A 21,707-nucleotide genomic window follows, 5' to 3' on the forward strand; every position below is an offset into this window, starting at 1 on the left:
GAGGAATTTTGTTTGACTCAGATGCTGCAGTAGGGGAAACAGTGGACAAAGTTGTGGAGTGTTTGGGGTTCTCTAGGGCAGCAATAATGGAAAAAGTGCCTGTGGTGGGAAAACGTCCACTGGACCTAGGCAGCTAGCACCACTAAGTAGATGGCAGAGGTAAAGCACCTCAGTCTCCAGTGTCCTGGTGTGGAATGAAAGGTGTAAAAGGATAAGGCCACCCAAGGGGGGGGGGAGTCATGAGGAACGTGGCCAAGGACACACACAGTAGCTAGGGTCTGACAGTGACTGGCCCAGGAGGCAGTGGGTGTGGGGACAGGATGTGATGGTTGTCAGGCCAGGTTCATGGATAGGATGCACTATTCCCAATAACCAGGTTTAAATGAAAGGACAAGGAGCCTGTTTCTAAGCGGCTGGGTGAGGGACAGAGGTATGAGTGGCATCCTCAGGCACAAGGTGGCCAGACTGGTGCTTTCAACTGTCTGAATTATTCAGCTAAGACCAAGGACAGAGCATGCAGTCTGGTGGGGCCTGAGGTGAGCCTCCTACTGTCTACTCTAACACATTAGCAACCCACAGCTGACTCCTCAAAGTTAGGAGGCCTCAGGACAGACTGGCCAGGGGGGGAAAAGGGAGTGGTGGGAAGAAGGATGGCAGGAAAGGATCTTTTCCTCTACAGATGTCCTCAGCTAAATGTTATCATAATAACTGCAGGCCCCTCCTGCAGCAGGGAGGTTGAAGAACTAAGGGCACCACAGGCATTCCTGGCACCGAGAACCATGATAGCAAAGGCTTGTCCAGGGTCTGAGTGCCTCAAGCTGGGTGGGAAGGGATCTGCCCTAAGGAAGTAAGCCACGCTGACCCAAAATCAATATGGGAGAGTGTTAGAAGATGTGGAAGGCAGAACTGGAATCCAGATCAAATAAATTGGTACCTGTTCTCTATGGCCTCAACAATGCCTTCACTCCTTCCTGAACAGGGAGTGCTGGAGGAAGAATGTGGCCATTCCTACATTATCTCTGCCCAGGAAACAGGCAGCTGGGGTGGGGCTGAGCCCTTTGGGCTCATATGAATCAGAGCCCCAGGAAGTCCCTTCCTTCCTTGGAACCAGCAGTGTATGCCACATCTGCATTAATAACTCTTTATTAGGATTCAAGGTTCTGAATAAGGTAGGGAGCAGTGGCAAGGGGGGTTCAGATAGGGGGACAAAAGAGGGAACACCAGGCTTGACTGGCTGGGCCACTGCCAGAGGTCAAATGAGAGCCCTGGGGTAGAAGGGCTCTGGAGAGAGGGGGGCTGAGGGGTCAGCGGATGGTGTATCGCACATAGGGGACCTCGACGTCCTCGCCGCTCTCGTCGTTGCAGCACAGCTCAAGCACCAGTGCCCGCACATGGCGGCCCAGCTTTCGCTTCGACACACGGCTTACGATCTCTGTCATCCTGGGGGCAGGGGAGCAGAAGGTCAGGTAGGCGGAGGGCGAGAGAAAGGAAGGGCAGGTGGGTGGGGACCCAGGAGGTGAAGGGTGGTGAACAGGAATGAGATAGCTGCCAGTTGAGGCTCCCTGCCACCCAACTCACGGCTGATCCAACCGTTCCTTGAGCTTGGCAGCTGGCATGAAGAAGGAGTAGAGCATAGACACGCCCTGGGACAGCATGGTGATCTCCAACTTATGTTCTGTCTGGAGGAGGGAACAGGGATGGTAGTGTCAGGGGGGTGGACAGGCCAGTCACATGCACACTCCACCTTCATGTGGGGTGAGAGTGAGGAAGGGGCCTCACCTTAAAGTAGTCAAGGAACTGTTTGAGGGTCATCTCCTCACCATTAGGCTGCAGCCCCCGTACCTCAAAGCGATCCCACAATGTCCACTCTTGGTTATAGTACTGCAGGACAAGGAACACGTCAGTGTGAGGAGGGTCACCAGAGGGTCAAGCCCTGTCACTCCTCCTACCCAACTCATACAGAGACATGCTAAGCAAGATCACAAGCCTTTTTTGTCCCTAACTCTCTCATGGCTTCCACCTTACACTGAGTAAGCACTGAAACCTTAGGATGACCAACAAGGCCCTACGTCACTGCAATCCTACTCTCTACTCCTCACCTCACTCACTCACTCTGCTCTAGCAACTTCTTTTTCAAACATGCCAGAGAGGCACACCCCTACCCTTGCAGAGACTGGTCCCTCAAGTTTGGAATGCCTTCCCCCCTCAGAAGGCTGCATGGTCTATTTCTTCACCTCCAAGTTTGGACTCAAATGTCATTTTTTAAGCAAGGTCTTTTCTGATCATCCCACATTTTAAAATCTCAAACCATCCTCTTACCACCTGGTACTCTCAAGTTTTCCTTATCCTGCTCTTTTTTTTGGGGGGGGGGGTGAGGTTGCTCAGTAAGTACATGAGTGAATTAATAAGTGAAGCAAGCACAATAACTTAGAATAGTAAGCACCTAATAAATGCTGGTTGCTATTATTGTATAGTTATTAACAATCCCCTAGGGCACCATTCAAATATCCCATCTTTTTCTGAGGGCTTCTACAGGCAGGCAGACTAAAACCAGTGCTTAGCACATAAAAGGTACTCAAAAAATATGACGAGTGAATGAACAAGGGGCACACAAAATGAGTATGTACACATTGACAGAAACCTTCACCTGGTGAAAGCCTGTGAAGCGAACAGCCTACCCACAAGCCTACCTCCCCTGATGCAGGTCCTCACCTGGTGACGGGGTGCAGCAAGTGGTTCAGAGAAGCCAAAGAAAGGCAGGGCCAAGTTGAGGAAACCATTCTTGTAGGAGTCAAGACGTCGGTGCCCCTGAACCACTTTGTATAGCTCTAGACACACAAGGCCAACCACAGCTGCTGTGGTTGTGGCGATGGCTGGGATGATCTTCCCTGCAATCAACTTGCTCTGTGAGGCAGGAGAAATCAAGGAAGACGGCAGTTAAGGAGGAAGAGGCTCCCAGTCTACAGAAGGGATGGAATGTGGGAAACTCAAGCCTGGGAGGGGGTAAAATGGCAGGTCTAGATCCCCTCACCTTGTGCCGGTCTGCAGGAGGAATGTCATAGTTCTCTGCCCGGAGGTTGGATGCAGCCACTATGAAATCCATATGGAAGTTGGTGTCATCGTCCTTTTATGGTTGGAGGTGAGGAAGGGAAGATAATGAGAGGATCAGAGGAAGAAGATTCCTGGCCTTCAGTGACTGCAATTACCTACTGGGCTCTCTCAGACCACAAAGACATAGCTGGGAACACCTACTTGTTCAGGGTTGCATGGCAAGCCCATGACCCAATCCCTACAAAGACCTGGGGCTGCCTCCAGATCCCTAGAGATCTGTTTTGCCCAGCCCATTGGTGTTTAGCCCACCCCCCTGCCTGCCCAGAGTCCCCACAAAGCACCTTCTCAAAATCAATGGGGTACATCTTGAACCCAGGGAGCTTTTCTGGACTGGGCAGTGTGGCCTTGAGCTCCTCTAGACGGCTGTCGTCTGCAGAAAGAGAGAAGACACCAACAGCCCTTTAGATCCCAGGCCAGGGTCCAAGGTGAAAACAGAAGTCCAGGTCGGGGCAAAAGATGTTCAGGTAGATCAAGGATCTGAAAAGGAAAGTCATTCTTGGAGGAGGGGCAAGGGGGAGAGATAAAGCAAGGCCACAAGCACAAACGTGAAGACAGGAAGTGGAGGCATATCAAGAGTTATCTCTAGAGACACTATGGAACTGAAATGATGACACTAGGAGAAAGTGGAGATGGAGAGATCCAGGTGGGAGAGGTAGAGATCTTGGGGAGAATGATGTAGAGAGATGGGAGACATGGAAGAGGATACAGGAGGAGGGATAAAAAAGATACACAGAGAGGAAATAGGGGGAAAATATGCAGACATGAATATAGACAAAAGATATGGAAGAGGAGAACGAAGACATGAAAAGGGGAGAATAGGGCATATAAGAGATTGAGACATGAAAAGAAATGAAGGAAGAAGTAAGGATGGAAAAAATATACAGAGGAGGTAGATATTTGGCGAGGAAGATGAGAAACAGGAAGACATACGGAGAGGAAATGGGGAAGATGGGAGGGAAATGCAGGGAGAGTAGCATAGCTACAGGCACATATCTATGGAGAGAGAGAGATGGAAGGGAAGAGGATGTGGTAAATGCACAGACCAAGGGTCAGTAAGCTAAGGACCCATGGGCCAAATTCAGGCTGCCACCTGTTTTATAAATGAAATGTTATTTGTAACAAAGCTACATTAATTAATTTAATTTACATGTGTATTGCTGTTTTTGTGCTTCAACTGCAGAGATAACAGCTGTAGACATTATACAGCCTGCAAAGCCTAGAAGAGTTACTATCTGGTTCTTTAGTCCCAATATACAGCATAAACTGAAGAAAAGATGGAGAGAGGTGGGAGATCCAGGAGGAGATATGGAGAGGGAGATGAGGAGGGAGTGTTTAGAGGAAGAAAGCTGTAAGGAGGGCAGTATTAGGGTGAATACACACACAGGAACATGGAGGTAGGAAGATGGAGGCAGGTAACAAGGGAGAAAGACCACTGGTGGAGATCATAGCCTCCCAGACAAACAGATCAAGAAGAAACAGAGAAAAGTATTTTTTTTTCAAGGCAGATATGAACGGAGCAAGGGAAACAAACAGCTAGTTCTCCTAAGGGTTAGAGTGAGAAGGGGAAGGGAGTGAGCTGAGGGAGACGATTTGCCCTAACCAACCCTCTTCATTTCAGAGCCTAAGGAAGGTGTGGGGGAAGCCACAGGCTTGGAGTCACAGAGCTGGGGGAGAGGGTTGCTGGGGAGGCTGAGCTGGGCAGGGGACAAGTGAGGCAGTGACTCCTGGCTAACTGGCCAGAAACGCTCACCAACAGAAGCACTGGCGCTCTGCAGCTCCTGGTCAGAGACATGGATCTTTACACCAGACTTGGGTGTGAACTCGGGGACCTGGACAGCCTGTAAGAGTGTGGCCACAGCAGCTCGGTCCTGAGAGCCTGCCAGCCCATACGTCTGGGCAAACAGGTTAGCGGCAGCCATCACGTAGTCCAGATGCAAAGGCTGGGAGAAAGCAGAGCCAGGAAGAGGGGGTACTTCAGTCCTTACCTGGAAAGTCTCTACCTCCTTTCCATCTACCCACCCACCCACTGACCCTAAGAGACCCCAAGGAGGAAACTTACATTGCTGACATCGAAGGTGAGTGGGTGTGGACAGCGTTTGGGCCCAGACCAGAACGGAGCTCCTGAGCTTGTGAGCTAAGGGAGTAGAGAGATTTCTGAGGCACAGGACTTGAGATTGGAGGTCTCTCTAACCATCCTAACGCCTCACCTTGGCCCTGGATGGGCCCTGACTCACTACAGCTGGGCAAGCACAGGGGGTTGGAGTTAATCATGAAAGACCCAGACTGCAGGGTCCTGTAGATGGAAGTTCCGATGCCAGGATGAAGCAGGGACCTCATTGATAAAACTACCACCAATTCCCGGGCACTTACTTTGTGCAAGAGACACAGCCATTCAACTAACTTTTATGGATTGCCAAGCACTGTACAAACTTAATATTAGTAAATACCAATGAATCCTTACAAAAATCCCTACAAAGTAGATACTATTATCTTCTTCACCAAGGAGGAAACTGAGGTGCAAAGAGAAGTTACATGAGTTGCCCAAGTGCAAATGGAGATGAGATTTGAATCCACACTGATCACTGTTCTCTTAACACCACAATTTTCTTCCCCATAATCCCTATAGCCCTGGAAGTCAATATGACTCAGCCCACAGCACAAGTAAGAGAAGCAAAGTCTCTTGCTCAAAGGAAAGGGGATGAGAAAAGCAAGTCAGGCTTAATCATTCTTCTGAGATCCCCATGCCTTGGGGCACCTGCCACAGCTGGACTAATAACCAGGAGGAACCACATGGTGGGATGGGGGGCCCACAGCACGTTCTTGTTTCGGATTCTGCCAAATGGACCTGGCAAGTGGGCATTACCTGGTCAGGAGGAAAGTTGTGCAGGAGCTGCCGGATGTTGTTCGAGTACTGGGTGTGCCAGTGGTGGCAGGCCCAGGTCACACAGTCAGCCCAGGTCTGCGGCCGCTGCAACACCAGGCTGCGCTGCACAGCTTCCAGCACCTCCAAGGGTTGGGTGCCCGCCAGCCGCAGGGTCCGCTCCACAAACTTGGGGTCTCTATCAGGAATTATAGTGGTCAAAGACTGAGCTCCAGGGCAACCCCACTTTCTCTTCGGAAAGTTAATTCTGACCCCCAGTGATATGAGGCCCAAGTATTCACAGATTCATTTGAGGTTTGCCTGGTGTTGGGAGTTACAGTAGTGAGGAAAGCAGACAGGATGATCTGACTGGTAGGCAGGGAATGGGGTGAGGGAGCATTTGATTACTTACGTGAGATATTGGTTGACATTTTCTGCTGGCTGCTTAAAGAGGCCTTCAAACTCATCCCGAGCCCACTGTGGACAGAACAAATGGATTACATGGGGATAATGGCTGACAAAGTGGGTTTCCAGACATTAGAAAGACCATCAATGAATAAATCAAATAGGAAGAACACAACTGCTCTAAGAGAAGGGAGGTCCCTCAAACACTGCTCCTAACCTTCCCCACTCCCCAACTCCCAGCACCTCAATTTAAAAACCAATGAAGTGGACCTGAGCAGTGGGTACATTAGTGAATGCATGAAAAAAAATTCTTAAGCTCTGTGTCCCTTACTCGGTGTTATGCCTCAATATAAAGGTTGAGAGACCTCTTATTGAGAAGCACATCCTCTCTTCAGAGAAGCATACTGAAGTATTAGGGAGTGAAGTGTTGTGATGTTCATGACATACTTCAGCACAAAGAAAAAAAACACACAAATCGAAGAACATGTGGCAAAACGGGAACAATTGTTAAATCTAGGTTATGAGTAGTATTTGAGTGTTCACCATACTACTCTCTATATTTGTTTACATGTTGAAAATTTTCCAAAATAAAAGTTTTAAAAAAATGAATGAACCACACTAAAAACCCAGGCTCTTGCATGGGCAGTGAGAGAGGAAGGTCTGGAGAAAAAATACATCTCATACTTACGCTTGTAGCACCCAAAGGCCAGGGGCCCAGATGCTGAAAGGCAGGATGCCTGTTGCCCTCCCTCAGCCCCAAAAGCTGATCACCTGCAGGGTGTGCTCGATGGCATTAGGGAAGTTCTTCAGCGTGCAGATGGGGATGGACTTCTCAGGCGGATCCTGGCTAGAACTGTATGACTCTGTCAGGAAGGGGATCACCACCTGCACATTTCCCTTGGTGCCCAGGGTGCCCGACTCCAGCAGTGGCTTACGGTAGTACACACAGCGGCGGTCCATGTACATGCCTGGGAGTAGGGAAGGAGAGGGACATCAGAAGAGGACAGAAAGACAGGCATCCCCCAACACACACACCCCTGCCCTTGACCTCTTCACCCGACTCCAAACTCACGGGCATCCACATTATCCAGGGCGTTGGCCACACCATCCAGGTTTTGGAAGAAATCATCATCATAGATACGCTCTGTGTCAGGGCCCACACGGTTCTGGTGGCTTGTCACCTTGATGTGTGGATTCATCTGGCGTGCGGCCTCAGCAGCGGTGTCAGATTTTAACTTCTGAGGGGGGGGAAGGTACAAGGGCAGGGAAGGAGAAATAGCTCAGTTATTCGTGCATTCATCCAACTAACCTCAGGAGGCTCCCTGGTTTAGCAGGAGACAGTCCATGACAGTGCCTCATGGCTGGGACTGTAACGAACTTGTCAGGGGCTCAGTGGAAAGGGAAGCAGTGGCCAGACACCAACAGGAGGCAATAGGCCAGCTATCTGGTCTCAGCACTCAGGGTTGGGGTACATTTTCTCAAACAAAACAGGATTTAAGCACATAAGGCAAGCAGGATTCTCTCAAAGTCAGGTCCTATGCCTTCTCTGCTCAGAACCCCACCCTGGCTTCCGCTTCCACTGAGGGTAAAAGGAGATGGCCCCATTTCGCTAGCTCCTCTGCTGCCTTTCCAGCTCTGGATCGTGGCCTGCACACTCATATTGGCCCAGAGTATTCTTCTACTTCCTCACATGCTCCAAGTCTACAGACCCTTCCTCAATCACTGTGATCAAAACTGCAAACACAGGTCTTGAGCACACCTGACTTCTCTTGTTTTTGCTGTTCTTTTGCACGGCACTTACCATGAACTATGAATGACACTTTCCCCCACAGAAAGCTTTCCAGCTAGATCTCTGTGTAACCCAGCTTCTATTTGTGCGAAGAGTGAACCTAGTAGGCATAAAGCACTTCCCAAGGAAAAAGGCCTCCCTGCAAGGCTGGCCCTTGGCTGGCATCTGGGACCTTGGATTTTAGGAGGATTCTCACCATTCTTTATGTTATAAGGATAGCTCTCTGCCTAGCCTGCTTAAGCAAACAATGTGGTTTGTGCACAACACCTGCTTTCCCTGGAAGTGTGGAGTCTGGGTATATGCCCCATAGCAGGTGCTTATTTGACCAGCCCATAGTAAACACCCTGGGTGCTGAGTCTCTTAACAAGCTTCCCAGTTGACATTTCACATGTGTTGTTGCCACTGGCTACTGGGGGAATTGTGTGTCTTGTGCAACTCCACTGGGAAAGGAGTCTTAGAAACTTGTGCCTGGTCTAATCCAGACTTCACCCCGTGTGCCTTTCCCTTTGCTGATATTACTCTGCATCTTTTGCTGGAAGAAATCATGGATGTGAATAAGACTATGTGCTGAGTCAAGTTCTTCTAGTGAATCACTGAACTTGGAGGTACTTTGGAGGACCCCCACCACACTCTCCCAACAGCGCTGATAAGTCAAGGAAAAAGAAAAAAAAGATGAAAAATGGCAGGTTCAATGGAAGAGTACTAAACAAATGTTCGCTGAATGAGTGAGAGAGAAACTGAAGGAAAGAGCTGAAGGAAAGAAAAAGGCAGAAAGGCCTCCTTTCCAGAAAGAATAGGAAGAAAAATCAGGAGGAAAGTGAGGTGACAATGCCCCGCCCCCTCACCGTAACATCCCAGGGCCGGAACAGGAACTGGCGGTTCAGATTTGACTTCTCAATGGTGTCCATGTCTGTGACCACAACTTCTCCGCCCTCTGCACAGCCCAGCCCAACCATGGCGAAGTTCTTGAGCAGCTCACAGCCAATGGCTCCTGCACCCACCTAGAAAGCAACCAAGAAGAGACAGAGCCTAGTTAATACAGGTTAGCTTAAGGCCACCAATCACTCCTCACTCCTCCTGAGTACAAAAGGAGCCTGGATAAGGGTCTAGTGCTATATACTCAAGTCCCTGGGCTGAAAGAAATGACCAACCAGCCATTTGAGGGAGGCAGCACCAGAGAGGTTAACAGAAAGATGCATTAGGCTTTCCCTCAAGATAAAGAAAATGGCAAAGGCATGTGATAGAAGTGTAAGAACCAAAAGACCCTCCCCCACCCAGGAGGCCGGAAACCCCAGAAGAGGTGGCCAGAGGCCAGGGGAGGTGAAGGGAGTGGGTGTCCAAGGGGATCACTCACCAGGAAGTACTTCTGCTTGCCCAGCTTGTCTTGCAGGTCTGAGCCAAATACGGCCACCTGCCCATCATAACGGTTCTGGCGCTGAGGAATGAGACAGGAAGAGACTCAAGAGAGCAGCCTTGCCAGAAATGCCCCCCCATGGTGCCTTCCCCATGGGCCACACTCACATACCGGGAGACACTTGTCCTCTGTGATGGCCTTTTTGTCCTCAGGAAGACACTCTAGCGCATCAAAGTACAGCCACTGCATGATGGGCATAAACTTCCCAGAGCAGGCCTGGTGATTGGGGAGGAAAGGGGAAGTGGTCAGTGGTTGACAAGGGCAAAACACAAAAGAACACCAAGTGGGGGAGTCAGGAAGGTACCTGGCCCAGCCCCAACCCTGCCATTCTCCATCCATGCTGACCTTCATGACCTCCTGGGCAGCCAGGCCCCCAATGAAGGCATTTATGGGTGCCAGATCTCCAGCAGCCACATATGCCAACTTCCGGATAATGTCCTCATCCAGGCTTTCCTGCTGCACTGCTGGCATGGCTCGAGCATTCATAGCCCGGGCTAAGGTCACCAGCTCTGTTGCATCCTCCTGGTAGGGCAGAAGAAATACAGAACATAGCTATCAGGCCACAGTGGTGAAGGGCGGACAAGTAAAGAGGCATGATAGCCATTTGGTGCCAAGGTCATCTGCCCTGGCTGGCTCGCCCATCCACTCACCTCATTGTGGGGCCGAGGGGGTTGGCCGTGCTGAGCACAGAACTGGTGCAGGGCCTGGAAGCCAATATGCAGCTGGGCAGGGCGGGAAAACTTGGCGAAGTCTGTCATCACAAATTGGGGCTCTACCAGTGAGGCCAGCAAAGATTTCTGTGGGGGAAAGGGCATCAGAACGAGAAGAGAGGAATGAAGAACCTGGAAATGCCCAGAACCACCCCTACAGCCTACCACTCTCCACACTCACAAAGCTGATCTTCTTAGGTACTTTGACCTGACTGACGATACCGCCACGGATGTAGTCAGAAAAGTTGGAGGTGTCACAGATGCTAAAGGTGTAAGGACCTAGGGGAGACAGGGAAACCATCAGGCTACCCTCCCCCTCTAAAACATACAACACCCATAAGATAAGGAAAAATCCATTCCTGGCCCAGCTCAGACATCAGGAGCCATCTCTTCTCCATCCCAGGTTCCACTTGGACATCAGAAACCGTCTCCCTTCTGCCCTAGACCCAGCTCCAGGCCTATGAGACCCTATGTCCCTGGCCACAAGTCTACACTTAGAAGATACTCCCTGCTACCTGTCCAGATCAACTCAGACATGAGTGGATCCTCTGATCTGCTCTGTTCAAACACCAGAAACCTTTCCCCCTCAGCAGATTCCAGGGACCTATTCTCTTGGGAACAGCTAAGACATGAGGTAGCACCTCTCCCACTCCATGCCCCCAAGCTGGGGTTGCACCCTGGGGGAACTGTTTCTGATTCAACTCAGGGGTGTGTCTCCCCGCGTTTAGAGCTCATGGACACACTTCCCATCTCCCTTGATTTCCCCATGGCCCTAGTTTACCCAGGACTTTGATCTCCATGGGCTGACATTCGTTGAGTTCAACCATGCCCTGTACTTCTGAAAACGAGACAAAGTCGCCACTCTCAAACCCGTGTCGGGCCTCATCCAGGCAGGTAACCACACCAGGGTTATCCTGGTTAAAAGAAGAGTGAGTCTTAGAGGCAAGCTCAGGGTAACAGGAGCAGACAAGAAGGCCTGCTGTTACCCATCTGCCTGCCAGGACCCCTGAGGCTGCTCTCCTCACCTTGGTGATCATAGAAATCATAGCACTGAGTGGCTGCTCTCCATTGGAATCAGTGAGGATCATTTCCTCTCCGAAGTCACAGAAGAGTTGCCTGAGGAGGGGGCAACAGGGCTGACGCCTGAGTTCCATGCACAAGGGGACCCCATGTCCCTCCAGGTGCAGCAAATATTTGTTGAGCAAATTTAGCCCATCCCTGCTGGGAATCAGACAGCATTCATGCCACACTGGAGGCGGGGGGGTTGGGGGGGGTCGTGAACACACAATCTAAAACCCAGGTGGCTGAGTGGGGCTGTGGGCAGTGAGAGCTTTAAGGTCTTAACCTGGGTCTTGCAGGGGTTATGGGAAATGGGTAAGGGCACTCACCCAAACAGGCCCCGCGTGTCTGCTACCACCAGCTTGATGCCATGACTGTGACAGAACTCACCTACCAGCAGCTGGTCCTCCAGGGGGGTGTTGGTGAGGACCACCACCTGTGGACAGGCAGAGAGGTGGAGGCTCAAGGCAGAATAATGGAGAAAGCTAGGTGTGAGCGTTCAGGAGTCCTGAGAGCTTTGCTGGTTCAGCCCTTTCACAAACACAAAATATCTACTGTGTGCCAGCTTCAGAGCCAGTGAAACTCAGTGAAGAGAAACCAAATCCCTAGACCAACAGCAGGCTAGGAAAAAAGGCAGCTGGGAGGAGAGAGTCTGATCTGACTCATTCATTTGCCAACACCTACTGCTGGCTGCCTACAACCCTACCATGCCCTGTGAGACAGAAGAGGTAAAACTGTCCCAGCCAAAGTCTGAGCTCAATCCTACCACACCCACTTGCTCCTAATTCTCAAGACAATGCCTGGTTAGCCAAGATCCTTGGGACTTTGCTCTCTGTCTGAATGCCCACTCTTTCCCAACGTTAGCTCCTATCCCGACCTCAGGGTTCAGCTGCAGAGTGCTCTGGGTGCTGAGAATCCCAGGGCAGCATCTCAGCTCCCACAGCTCCTCTTTCTGGCCCAGAGCTTTTACTTAACAAACAACCAGATGGCCAGCTGCTATTCTAAGTGTTCAGCCCTTATAAAAACTCTACGAGGTCAGTATTCCTACCACTCCTACAAACAGGAAAAAGTAAGGCACGTGAAATTAAGTGACCTGTCTGAGGTCGCATAATAGAAGCAGACTCCCGCTAAGGCAGTATGGCTCCAGTCTGTGCTCAGAACCCCTATGGTGTGCTGTCTGTCTGTCCACTTTTTCTCCCACTCCGGAAAAGGCAGGCCCAGGATCTAAATCCTGCCTACATCCCCTAGCTGCACCCCAGCATGAAACCTGGCACATGGGCCAGTCCCTTAAACATCAGACAAATACACACACCAGTGATGGGCTCTGAGAGAAATGGGCAGAAAGCTGGACTTTGCTCGAGGTACCTGGAAGCCACTAAGGAAGTCCTCAACGAGGGGGCCAGTGTAGGCACTGACAGGAACGTAGCTGTTGAGTTCAGCAAGGCGGGGCTGGGAGACCTCAGCCCGGTTTTTACCAATGTCCTCTTCCCGTAGGTAGAACTGCAAAGTAGAGTAGGGGACAAAGTGATGTGGCTATAAAGCCTGAGGGGCTGGTGCCTTGGCAGGGAAGAAGGTGGTTAGGAAGAGGTACCTGGGAGGAGAGGTCAGCCCACTGGGCAGTGCCCTGGTCATGTAGGGTGACAGCCTTGACCCCACCAAGGATGATGTTTTTGGCAATCTCCACACCTAGGCCCCGCAGGCCTGATACCAGTACGCTGGATGTCTGGAGCCGTTTCATTGCCTCATGGCCCAACACATACCTGCCAAGTTAGGGGGCACACCGGGTCAGGGCTTGGCCCACCTAACCACGTCCTCTCATAGCCCCACTCCCACCTCTGCCCAACCTCGGCCCCACTTACAGCTGCCGGGAATAAAGGCCCTCATCTATGTCTGCTTCATTGCCGTTCTTTGCCATTCCCTAGGGATGGAGGGGAAGAACAGCAGGTTCAAGAAGACACACAGGAGTATGGTGTGGACAGATGGACAGTGACACAAAAGATATTCCCACCACCCCACCTGCCAGTTTCCAGGAAGATACTCACGTTCATTGGCAACGAGGGCACTTCAGACAACACAGAGTGGGCAGGGGAATGTTTAGAACCCGGCTTTGGATCAGGCCCGGACACGCGACGTTTCTTGGACAGCGGCGAGCCGGACATCTAGAGGGTAAAAAGGAGAGTCAAGTGAGCCTGGGGAATGTGAATATTTCTGTTGGTTAGTGGCAACTGTGGGGGAAGGGAAAACTTAAGGGCTAGTATTCCCATTTTACAGAAGACAGGTATAGAGAGGTAACGTGACTTGCCCAGAGTCACACAGCTGTTAGAGGTAAGATCTGAACCCAGGTGGTCTGGCTTACAATCCATGCTGCTGACCACTAGGCCACTCGCCTTTCTCCCCAGCCCAGCATAATGAGGGAGAGATGCCAATCCTGTAGGGTGAAAGGAGTGACAAGGAGAATGTACATGTGGGGTGTCAGATGAGGGACGGAAATTCAGGTCAGCCTGCCACTCCTTAACAGAGCTCACTTAACCCCTATGAGCTCAGTTCCCTCACCTGTAAAGTCAGGTGATAATGCCACTTACCTACCCCATGGAGTTGTTGAGACAGAACCCAGACCATACAGCCTGGCACAGAGCAGGCGGGCAAAAATGAGCAGCCGTTCTCCTGTCCCGAGGACAGGGGTGTGGGAGGGGAACGTGGCATGAACATCCAACAGGGTGGTATGATGGCAAAGAACCCAGTCCCCAGAGGGGCTCAGGAAGGAGCCCAACCCCACCCCCTCCCACTCCAGCTCTGGGAGACACCCAGGCCAATAAGAGGTGGGAAGGAGAGAGAAAGCAAACACCTCCCAAACTTCGTCTGCATATGGAGCCCCGTAAGCAGGTTAACAATAATGGTAAGTGTTTTATTAGAGTCCTCCCTGGGCCAAACGTCATACTAAGGACTTTATCAGCCTTGCCTCACTTTGTTCTCAGGGCACCCGAATGGGTCTGGGACTACTATTGATAACATTCCCCAACTCACACTGAAGGGAAGAATTCACTTAGGGTCCTGTGGTGACTTGACTGAGGTTCCCACAGTGACCAAGCTGGGCCCAGACCAGGGATCTCCTGTGCCTGAAGCCCAGGCTGCCTCCCAGTGTGATCAGGTGTCATCCCCTCAATGGTCCTGACCCTGCAAGACAGGGTTGAGCATCCTTGCCAGACAAATGGGAAAACTGAGCTTGCAGGGCAAGTTAACTTGACAAGGGTCATACACTAGGTCCTAGAGACAGAATAATACAGACTGCTGTGGAAGTGAAATCTGGGGGTAGGGGTGGTGACTGGATCCAGATGCTGGAGAATCATTTACCCTCGCCTCTAATGCTCCCCTAGACCTCTGTTCTACCCTGAACCCATTCTAACATCCAACCACACCAAGTACTCCTAATATAGCTGATTCCATCTTGGCACCTGTCACACTCTAGTGCTGAGCAAGATGACAGAAGTGCCCTGCTATCTACTGAGGACTTACTAGCCTATTATTCACAGAGTAAAAGGCTTTGTCTAATCCTAATGCCCATGGACCTGATAACCTTATATCCATATCACAAAGAAAACAAAGGTCCATGAAACTATAGTCACTTGCCCAGAGCTTGCAGGACTATTTGCCAAATGGTTCCTGGGAGAATAGAGTCAGGACTCAGCTCAGGGCCCAGGGCCCAGGGCCCAGTGCTAAGGGATGAGAGAGGAGGGAGAAGAACCTAGGATGCACGATGTTGGCTAGGGCTGGAGTCAGCCAGCTATATTACAAGGAATGCTAAGAACCAACCACGGTAGGAAGAGACTTGGTAGATTACGGAAACGAAGGCAAATTACATTTTTCTGTTTATTGACTCTCTGACCTGGGTAGTTATCTCATTTACTCTGAGCCCCATTTTCTCCAAAAGAGGGGACAAATGAAACTATCCTCAAGGGACTGTTGGGAAGGTTAAAAATATCAAGGTCATAACTCAAGAGATCTGAGGACATAAGTAAGCTGCTCACTGGGCACATGCAGTGGCTTCCATTACTTACCTCCTTCCCTTGTCATTGGTTTGCTTGTTTTGGATACACAATCTCCCCACTTCCTAAATCAGAGATGACTCAGGGCCAGAAAGACTTTTAGTATCTTCACCTTTTACCTCTGGATCCCTACCTAGTGCTGGCAGCAAGTCTCTGAACAGGTTTTGGTTGACTGTTCAAGAGTGCATTTCAATTGCAGAGGTTTGGAACAGGCCAGTATCAAGGCAAGCAGAAGGGTCTAGGGCAGAAACTTCAGAGAGGAAGTAAAGATCACCCACCCCTAGCACAATATCAATACCCTTTCCCCCTTAACATGTGCTCAAGCCCCAATCAGAACGCAAATACTATCAAGTCTTCAGCAAAGCTGAACTGGGAGCTCAGAGTTTCAGAACTTGCCTGAGGTCTCCAAATTGGTGATTTTGAAGCCTGAGCATTCTCTATCACCCAAACCAAAGAAGGTCTGAGGTAGGAGTCCTGGAGCAGGTTTGAGAGAGGGCAGGCACAGGGTCAGGTTATTAGGATGGAGAACCTAGGGCACAGGATGCTGGGACCTGTCAAGCCTCCTGGGAGGGATTAACTGAGAAGTCCCTAGGAACATAAAAGAGAGGAGTCAGGAAGCAGTTGTCTGAGTCCAGGGAGGCTCAGAGCGAGGTGGGAAAGGGGATGTCAGACGCTATGTGGGGTAGGTGGGGTGGGCCAGGTAGGGTTAAGACTCAAAATTTTGGAAGAAATATTTTGGGAAGGGCCAAGAAATTACACTGGAGGCCCCTAGAGGCTGCAAGGAGGCAGGAGGGCAGTTGCTGCAGAAGCTGCACAGGGAATGGGTGAGGGATTTGGGGGCCCAAGGAGGCTGCAAGATCTGGGGTCTGGGAGGAGGGGTACGCTTCATCAGGTGGATGCTGGGGCCCTGAGGGTCTCTTGGGGGCAGATGCTGATGGCAGAGAATAATCTTGGATCAAAAATAGGGACTTGCAAGGAAAGAGGTGTTTTTGACATCCAGTCCAGAGTCCCAGGAGGCTTTGAGGGTGGATGCTGAGGTCCAGGGATTTCTACTGGAACTCAAAGGCCTTGTTTGATCTCACTGGTACAGGCTAGGAACTGCAGCTTCTCTGAGGTATGGAAAGGGGAGGCTAAGCCCAGACAATTCTGAAGGCAGAGGCTGAGCGAAGGGTGGGGTCTGAGAGGCAAGTTTCTGGTGGAGGGGCCTAGGATCCAACAGGGTCCACGAGGGCAAATGCTGGCAGGGGTATTTCTGATGGAGGATTATGTGCCCAAACCTCTCTGGCACCTGATCCCCTGGGAGGCTCTGAGGAAAGATACTGGGGGTTAGGCGTAACTGATGGGGGAGATACTGTGGCCTGCAAGGGGTAGTCTCTGAAAAAGATACTGGGACCATGAAAAAGGAGTCATTCCTTTATAGTAGAGACAGTCTAAGGGGGCATCTGAATAGAAGTGCTGGGGCCAGAGGGTTTCTGATGGAAGATAATAGGGCCAGGATGGGGTTGGGAGACTTGAGATGTGGAGTGGGTAGGGGTCTTTGACAGGGAGGCCAGGCCCAAATGGCCTTTCAGAGGGTTTAGTCCCTTCAGAAGCGCCGAACGCAGGCGCGCGCGCGCGTGTGGTGTGTATGTGTGTGTGTGTTGGGGCCCCTTAAGGAAGATGCTAGATGAGTCTCAGGAATTAAAGAAAGCCTATGAACCCTCCTTCCCCAGGGTCTGGACCCTCTTGGAAACTGCGAGGACAAATACCAAGGGACTGGGGGTGTATGAAGGGAGATTCTACAGAAGGTCTTTAATACTTGGTTGGTCCCCCGACGGGAAATGTCGGTCCCGCCCCAAGATGTGCCCCCCGCCCCCGATCCCCAGCGTCCCAGTCACCACGGCCCGCCCTGACATCAGCCTGGACCAGCGCCGGTCCTGTCTCCTCCAATGCACCCCGAAGCCCCTGCCAAGGTGCTGAAAACAGCCTTCGTTACCAATGCCGGTTCCCCGGGTCGCGCCGCCGCCAACTCCTCTAGGAGCCGAAGCCAAGCCCAGCCGCCGCCCTCCTTTTCCTCCTCCCCGATGTCTGGGCCGCCAACAGTCGCCGCCGTCTAAGCTGCCTTCGCCTCCCCTGGCCGTAGTGGTTACGTTCTTCCCAGCTACCTCCTTTAACCGAGCCGCTGACACAAGATGGCGGCCGCAGAGCGCGAGGCCGGAACAAAACCTTGGGCCCCACCCCCAGAACCCGGATGCAAGTAGACCGCGCCCATTTTGGTCCCGGGCCTTCTGATTCATTCGGAAAGGAATAGCTCCATCTTGTGGCTACTACGGCACTAACTAGGAAAACAGGTAGGAAAACAGGTAAAACAGGCCACGCCCCATGGAACCTCAATAATGAATGCATCTTTACAGCCAGCCTGCCAGGGAAACCAAGAAAGGGCATCAAGCCCACACTTCTTGCATGAGGCCAGGTGGCTGGGTTGACTAACACCCGACGACCAAAAAGTCAAGCCCCACTGCTCATGAATAATCTTGCAGCTGGGAAGCTAAAGAGACCACGGCCACATCCTTCATGAATCAAATGCATACATCTCGGTGGGCTGGAATAAAAGGGACAGGCCCACCTACTGTCTGTAAGCAGGGAAATTGGGCTACTACAAGAAAAACACACACACACACCCGCTCCCCCACTCATGAATAACGAATAACGATGCTGCAGCAGCTCAACCTGGAAACCAGGAGAGCCCTGCCCAGCAAGTAGGGATTAGGATGCTGTACTCCAGTCTTGGCAACATGGCCACGCCTTCCTGTTCATGAATAATTCCAGACCAAACTGAGGAACCACAGGGAAAACCCAGGGGAAGTGTAGTTGCTCTCTCCCCATCCCTGACCGCACATGAAGGAGGGCTGTGTTGGTCCAACCAAATTCAGACGCACTACGTGCCTTTGACAGGTGCCTTAGTTTCCACAATTGTAAAATAGGGATAATAATCTACCTCATAAAGGCAATATGCATTATCAAAATCATAGAATATGAATTATGGGATTAGGTCAGAGCACTGCTGGTACAAGACAGTTAAATTTTTAAATATATATTAATACAAAGGTAATATGTAAATATGTTTATGATAATATAAAACTAGTTTGGGTGGGCGAGGGCCTACCCAACCACCGGAGAAACTCCCAAATTGAGGCATTATTTTAAAAATAAAGCCTTGCCCTGGCTGGTATGGCCTGGTTGGTTGGAGTATCGTCCTGTAAACAGAAAGGTTGCCAGTTCTATCGGGAGGTGACACTTTGATGTTCCTCTCTTTCTCTCTTAAAGCAATGAAAAAATATCCTCAGGTAAGGATTTTAAAAATTAAAAATAAAATAATGCCTTAAAACACCCTCCCAGAAGGACACTAGAATGCTAAGGCCACCGATTCCCACTAAATAGGTAGGAGAGACTACCAGATCACCAGAGATAAACCCCAGCCACACAAGTACTCAATACTCTTGTCAAATAACAACAGGTCCCATTAATGTATACAGTGGGTCCTGTGGTTTCCTTTCCATGCATTGTGCCACTGACCTATAGAATGCAGAGCACGAAATCAGTTTCTTGTGGTCCTTCGTGTCTCAGCTCAAAAGTGACCTCCTGAGAGTTCTTAAACCCTCACAGAAAGCATTCCCACCCACCAATGAGTAGGATAAGTAGCTGTGTGATCTGCGGCCAGGCACTTCACTTCTCTGGCCACTGTTTCCCCACCCTTAAATGAGAACAGTAACCTCCCTTGTGACGGAGTTTAAAACAGTGCCTGGCATGTAGTGCTACTTGACTAACATTAGTAGTAGTGGAATCATTAAATTAGTGTGTGGGGGGGGGTATTATAGCATTTGATTAAGACTAGACTCTGGAACTAGACTGGCTAGGTTCGAATGCTGGCTCAGCCGCTCACTGACTAACTTAGAGGCAAATTACCCTCCTGGTGTTCTAGTTTCCTTATCTATAAAATGAGATAATAAGCTACAAAGTAGTGCTGTTGTGGGGAATAAATGGGCTAATAAAGTGTTAAATGAGTGTAAACTAATTTGATCATCATTTTGCCCATACCCATTTTTCAGGTTCACAGAAAGATTTGCCAAAGATCACAAGGCTGGCAAGGATCAATGGGATTTGAATCTAGAGCCTGGTGTTGATAACCTGGGATCAATGGGCTTATAAAGAATGAACCGTGCACAAGGCCTCATCCCTTCCCTAGATGAAAGGTTTAAATCCTAGAGCCTATAAGGGAAAGCTAACAGCGTATCATGCAGATTAAGCTGTGAAAACTACGCCCCTCATGAATTATGCACAACACCCCTAGAAAAGCTAGAGAAAATTCGGGGACCTACTCACCTTTGCGGTTAATCAATGAGTTCTAGTTTTCAAGGTTCAAGGAAGACTGTAGAACACTACTTCAGCATGCTCATCCGCTCCTGGTGAGTAATTCACAAGCCATACTTCCAGCGAACTAGGTGTAAAAAAGGCAAAAATGGACTTCCTCACAGCCCCACCTTCTCATGAGTGGCCAAGGGAGGCCCGGTGCCACCCTGTCCCCTTGGGAAGAGCCTAGGGCTCCAGCGTCCCTTCTAGAGTCTGGGCTGGAGGCCCCTCTCCCTACAAACTTGTGGGCCCCGATGTGTCCGGTCTCTCCGCCCCGGGTACCCAAGCGCGGAGGGACTGCATCACAGAACCAGAAGTCAAAGGCCACAGATATCCTGACAATGCCACGTCGGTCCCGACCGTTCCCACCGTCACCGGACTTTTCCTGAAACAAGCCCCTCCAAAATTTCGCCTTGACTTCAGGAACCTCAAACTTTGCCTCTCCCTTTAGTGAGCACGCGAAATTCTGCCCGACGGACAGAGTACGGACCCTAAGGATCTCCTTTATCACCCCTCTAAACCGTGTGAGGGGATATATAAATCCCGCGTCCAAAGGATACTCACTAAAACTGACTCTCACATCCCATCCCAGACTCCCCAAAGGCTACTTCCTAAGGGTCCCTCAAAACAGCCACCCCTAAAAGCCACCCTGGACCCAGAACGTCCAAATATGCCCATTGGGGAATCGCCCAAACTGAGACTACCCCCTCAAATGCTGTCCAGGGTTTGCAGACACCGTGCTGCAGCTCACCCCCTGCGTTGGGCTAAAGCCTAGTCTTCCTGCCGGAGATAAAGCGACGACGCCACCGGGTAACGGAAAAGTAAAGTACCTCTCCTATCCTAAGAAGAGGCCGAGTTTGCGCGGAGCTCGAAAGCGCGGGGCTGTGGAGTGCTGCGGTTGGGATGTACCACAGACGCTTAGACAAAGGGGTGTCCGTCTCTGCTCCCGCACCTTTGGCGGCCCCTGTCAGACCCAGGCACCCCTACAGATTGTGGTCCTTCCCAAGACCGTGAGGCATGCTGGGGGTAGTAGTCCTGCCTGGGCCGTGCCTGGTGCACGTGGTGGGCATCCGCGGCATATGAAAAAGTAAACCTAAACTTGGATTTCCGGCGTGGTGCTCTGTGGAGGGGCCGGGAGGGGGGGAAAGGGAGCGGAAGTTTTCCATTAGATCTTTCCCTTCTCATTTATCCTTTGCCTCCACTTAAAGAGTCCTGCCCTGATACCATATGAAAAAAAAAAAAAAAGTAAAGTAGTAAGAGAATGCCTCTCAGAGGAGTTTGTGAAAAGTGAGGAAGCGAGCCACGTGTACACATGGAGGAAAACATTGCGGTGCAAAGCCTTGAGGTTGGAAGTTCTTGGCATGTTGAGGAAGAGCACGGAAGTCTGCAGTTAAGAGAGCAGTGAGGTAGAGCACTGAGAGATGAGGTAGAGCCAGACAGAGATGTTTGGTTTTTATTTTAAGATCTGTGAAGAGCTGTAAAAATAATTTCTTTTATTATACCAGAGAGCGTGGAAGGGAGAGAGAAACATCGATGTGAGCAAAACACCCACCGGTTGCTTCCAGTACGCGCCCCCACCGGAACCAACCGGATCAAACCTTCAACCCAGGCACTTGCCGGGCTTGAGCACTGAACCCGAGACTTTCCAGTTAATGGGCGGACACCAGGGGAGTCATTATATAATCTATCTGACTGCTCGGTGTGGCGAGAGAACTAAGGAGAAAGGTGGAAGCAGAAAAACTGCGAGCCCAGGAAGTGATGCGAGAGGATCAGACTAAGGCGGTGAGAGTGGCGGTAGTGAGGAGGGAGCACTCTAGTCAAGATGTGGAACCTTTTCATTATTCCAGAAAACTACCTTGCAGTCCTTTCCAGTGAACACCACCCTCTCCACTTCCACCCTACTCTGGCTGCTGTCACCATAAATATG

General features: G+C 50.7%; 1 protein-coding gene across 4 annotated transcripts; it reads right to left on the minus strand.

The window, feature by feature from the left end:
- Positions 1 to 1,127: 1,127 nt before the first annotated feature.
- On the minus strand, positions 1,128 to 20,664 carry UBA1 (ubiquitin like modifier activating enzyme 1). Of its 4 annotated transcripts, none has more exons than XM_090264201.1 (27): positions 20,611 to 20,664; positions 19,754 to 19,868; positions 13,391 to 13,507; positions 13,208 to 13,266; positions 12,940 to 13,108; positions 12,714 to 12,848; positions 11,678 to 11,784; positions 11,315 to 11,405; positions 11,071 to 11,203; positions 10,471 to 10,568; positions 10,230 to 10,376; positions 9,925 to 10,101; positions 9,691 to 9,795; positions 9,520 to 9,600; positions 9,011 to 9,166; positions 7,449 to 7,614; positions 7,148 to 7,344; positions 6,384 to 6,448; positions 5,975 to 6,170; positions 5,171 to 5,245; positions 4,862 to 5,051; positions 3,393 to 3,481; positions 3,032 to 3,124; positions 2,713 to 2,904; positions 1,780 to 1,881; positions 1,579 to 1,679; positions 1,128 to 1,440 (listed from the first exon to the last, which is right to left on the minus strand). In XM_090264201.1, the coding sequence occupies exons 3-27, from the start codon at positions 13,505 to 13,507 to the stop codon at positions 1,305 to 1,307; spliced, it is 3,177 nt and encodes a 1,058-aa protein (XP_090120327.1). In that variant the 5' UTR covers positions 19,754 to 19,868; positions 20,611 to 20,664; the 3' UTR covers positions 1,128 to 1,304. The 4 variants fall into 4 exon arrangements, with proteins under 4 accessions (XP_090120327.1, XP_090120326.1, XP_090120325.1 ...); XM_090264200.1 differs by having other exon boundaries at positions 20,532 to 20,634; XM_090264199.1 differs by lacking the exons at positions 19,754 to 19,868; positions 20,611 to 20,664 and adding an exon at positions 17,367 to 17,579.
- Positions 20,665 to 21,707: the final 1,043 nt, after the last annotated feature.

The sequence above is a fragment of the Furipterus horrens genome, unplaced genomic scaffold (genome assembly GCF_987537825.1).
Source record: "Furipterus horrens unplaced genomic scaffold, mFurHor1.1.pri manual_scaffold_17, whole genome shotgun sequence".
NCBI lineage: Eukaryota > Metazoa > Chordata > Mammalia > Chiroptera > Furipteridae > Furipterus > Furipterus horrens.

Excerpts from the sequence above, each read along its gene's own strand:
- UBA1 (XM_090264201.1), bottom strand. The coding sequence starts at position 13,507 with ATGTCCGGCTCGCCGCTGTCCAAGAAACGTCGCGTGTCCGGGCCTGAT. Across the intron at positions 9,796-9,924 it reads CTGCCCAGGAGGTCATGAAG|GCCTGCTCTGGGAAGTTTAT; the intron begins GTCAGCATGGAT and ends CCCAATCACCAG. Across the intron at positions 6,171-6,383 it reads AATGTCAACCAATATCTCAC|AGACCCCAAGTTTGTGGAGC; the intron begins GTAAGTAATCAA and ends AATTCCTGATAG.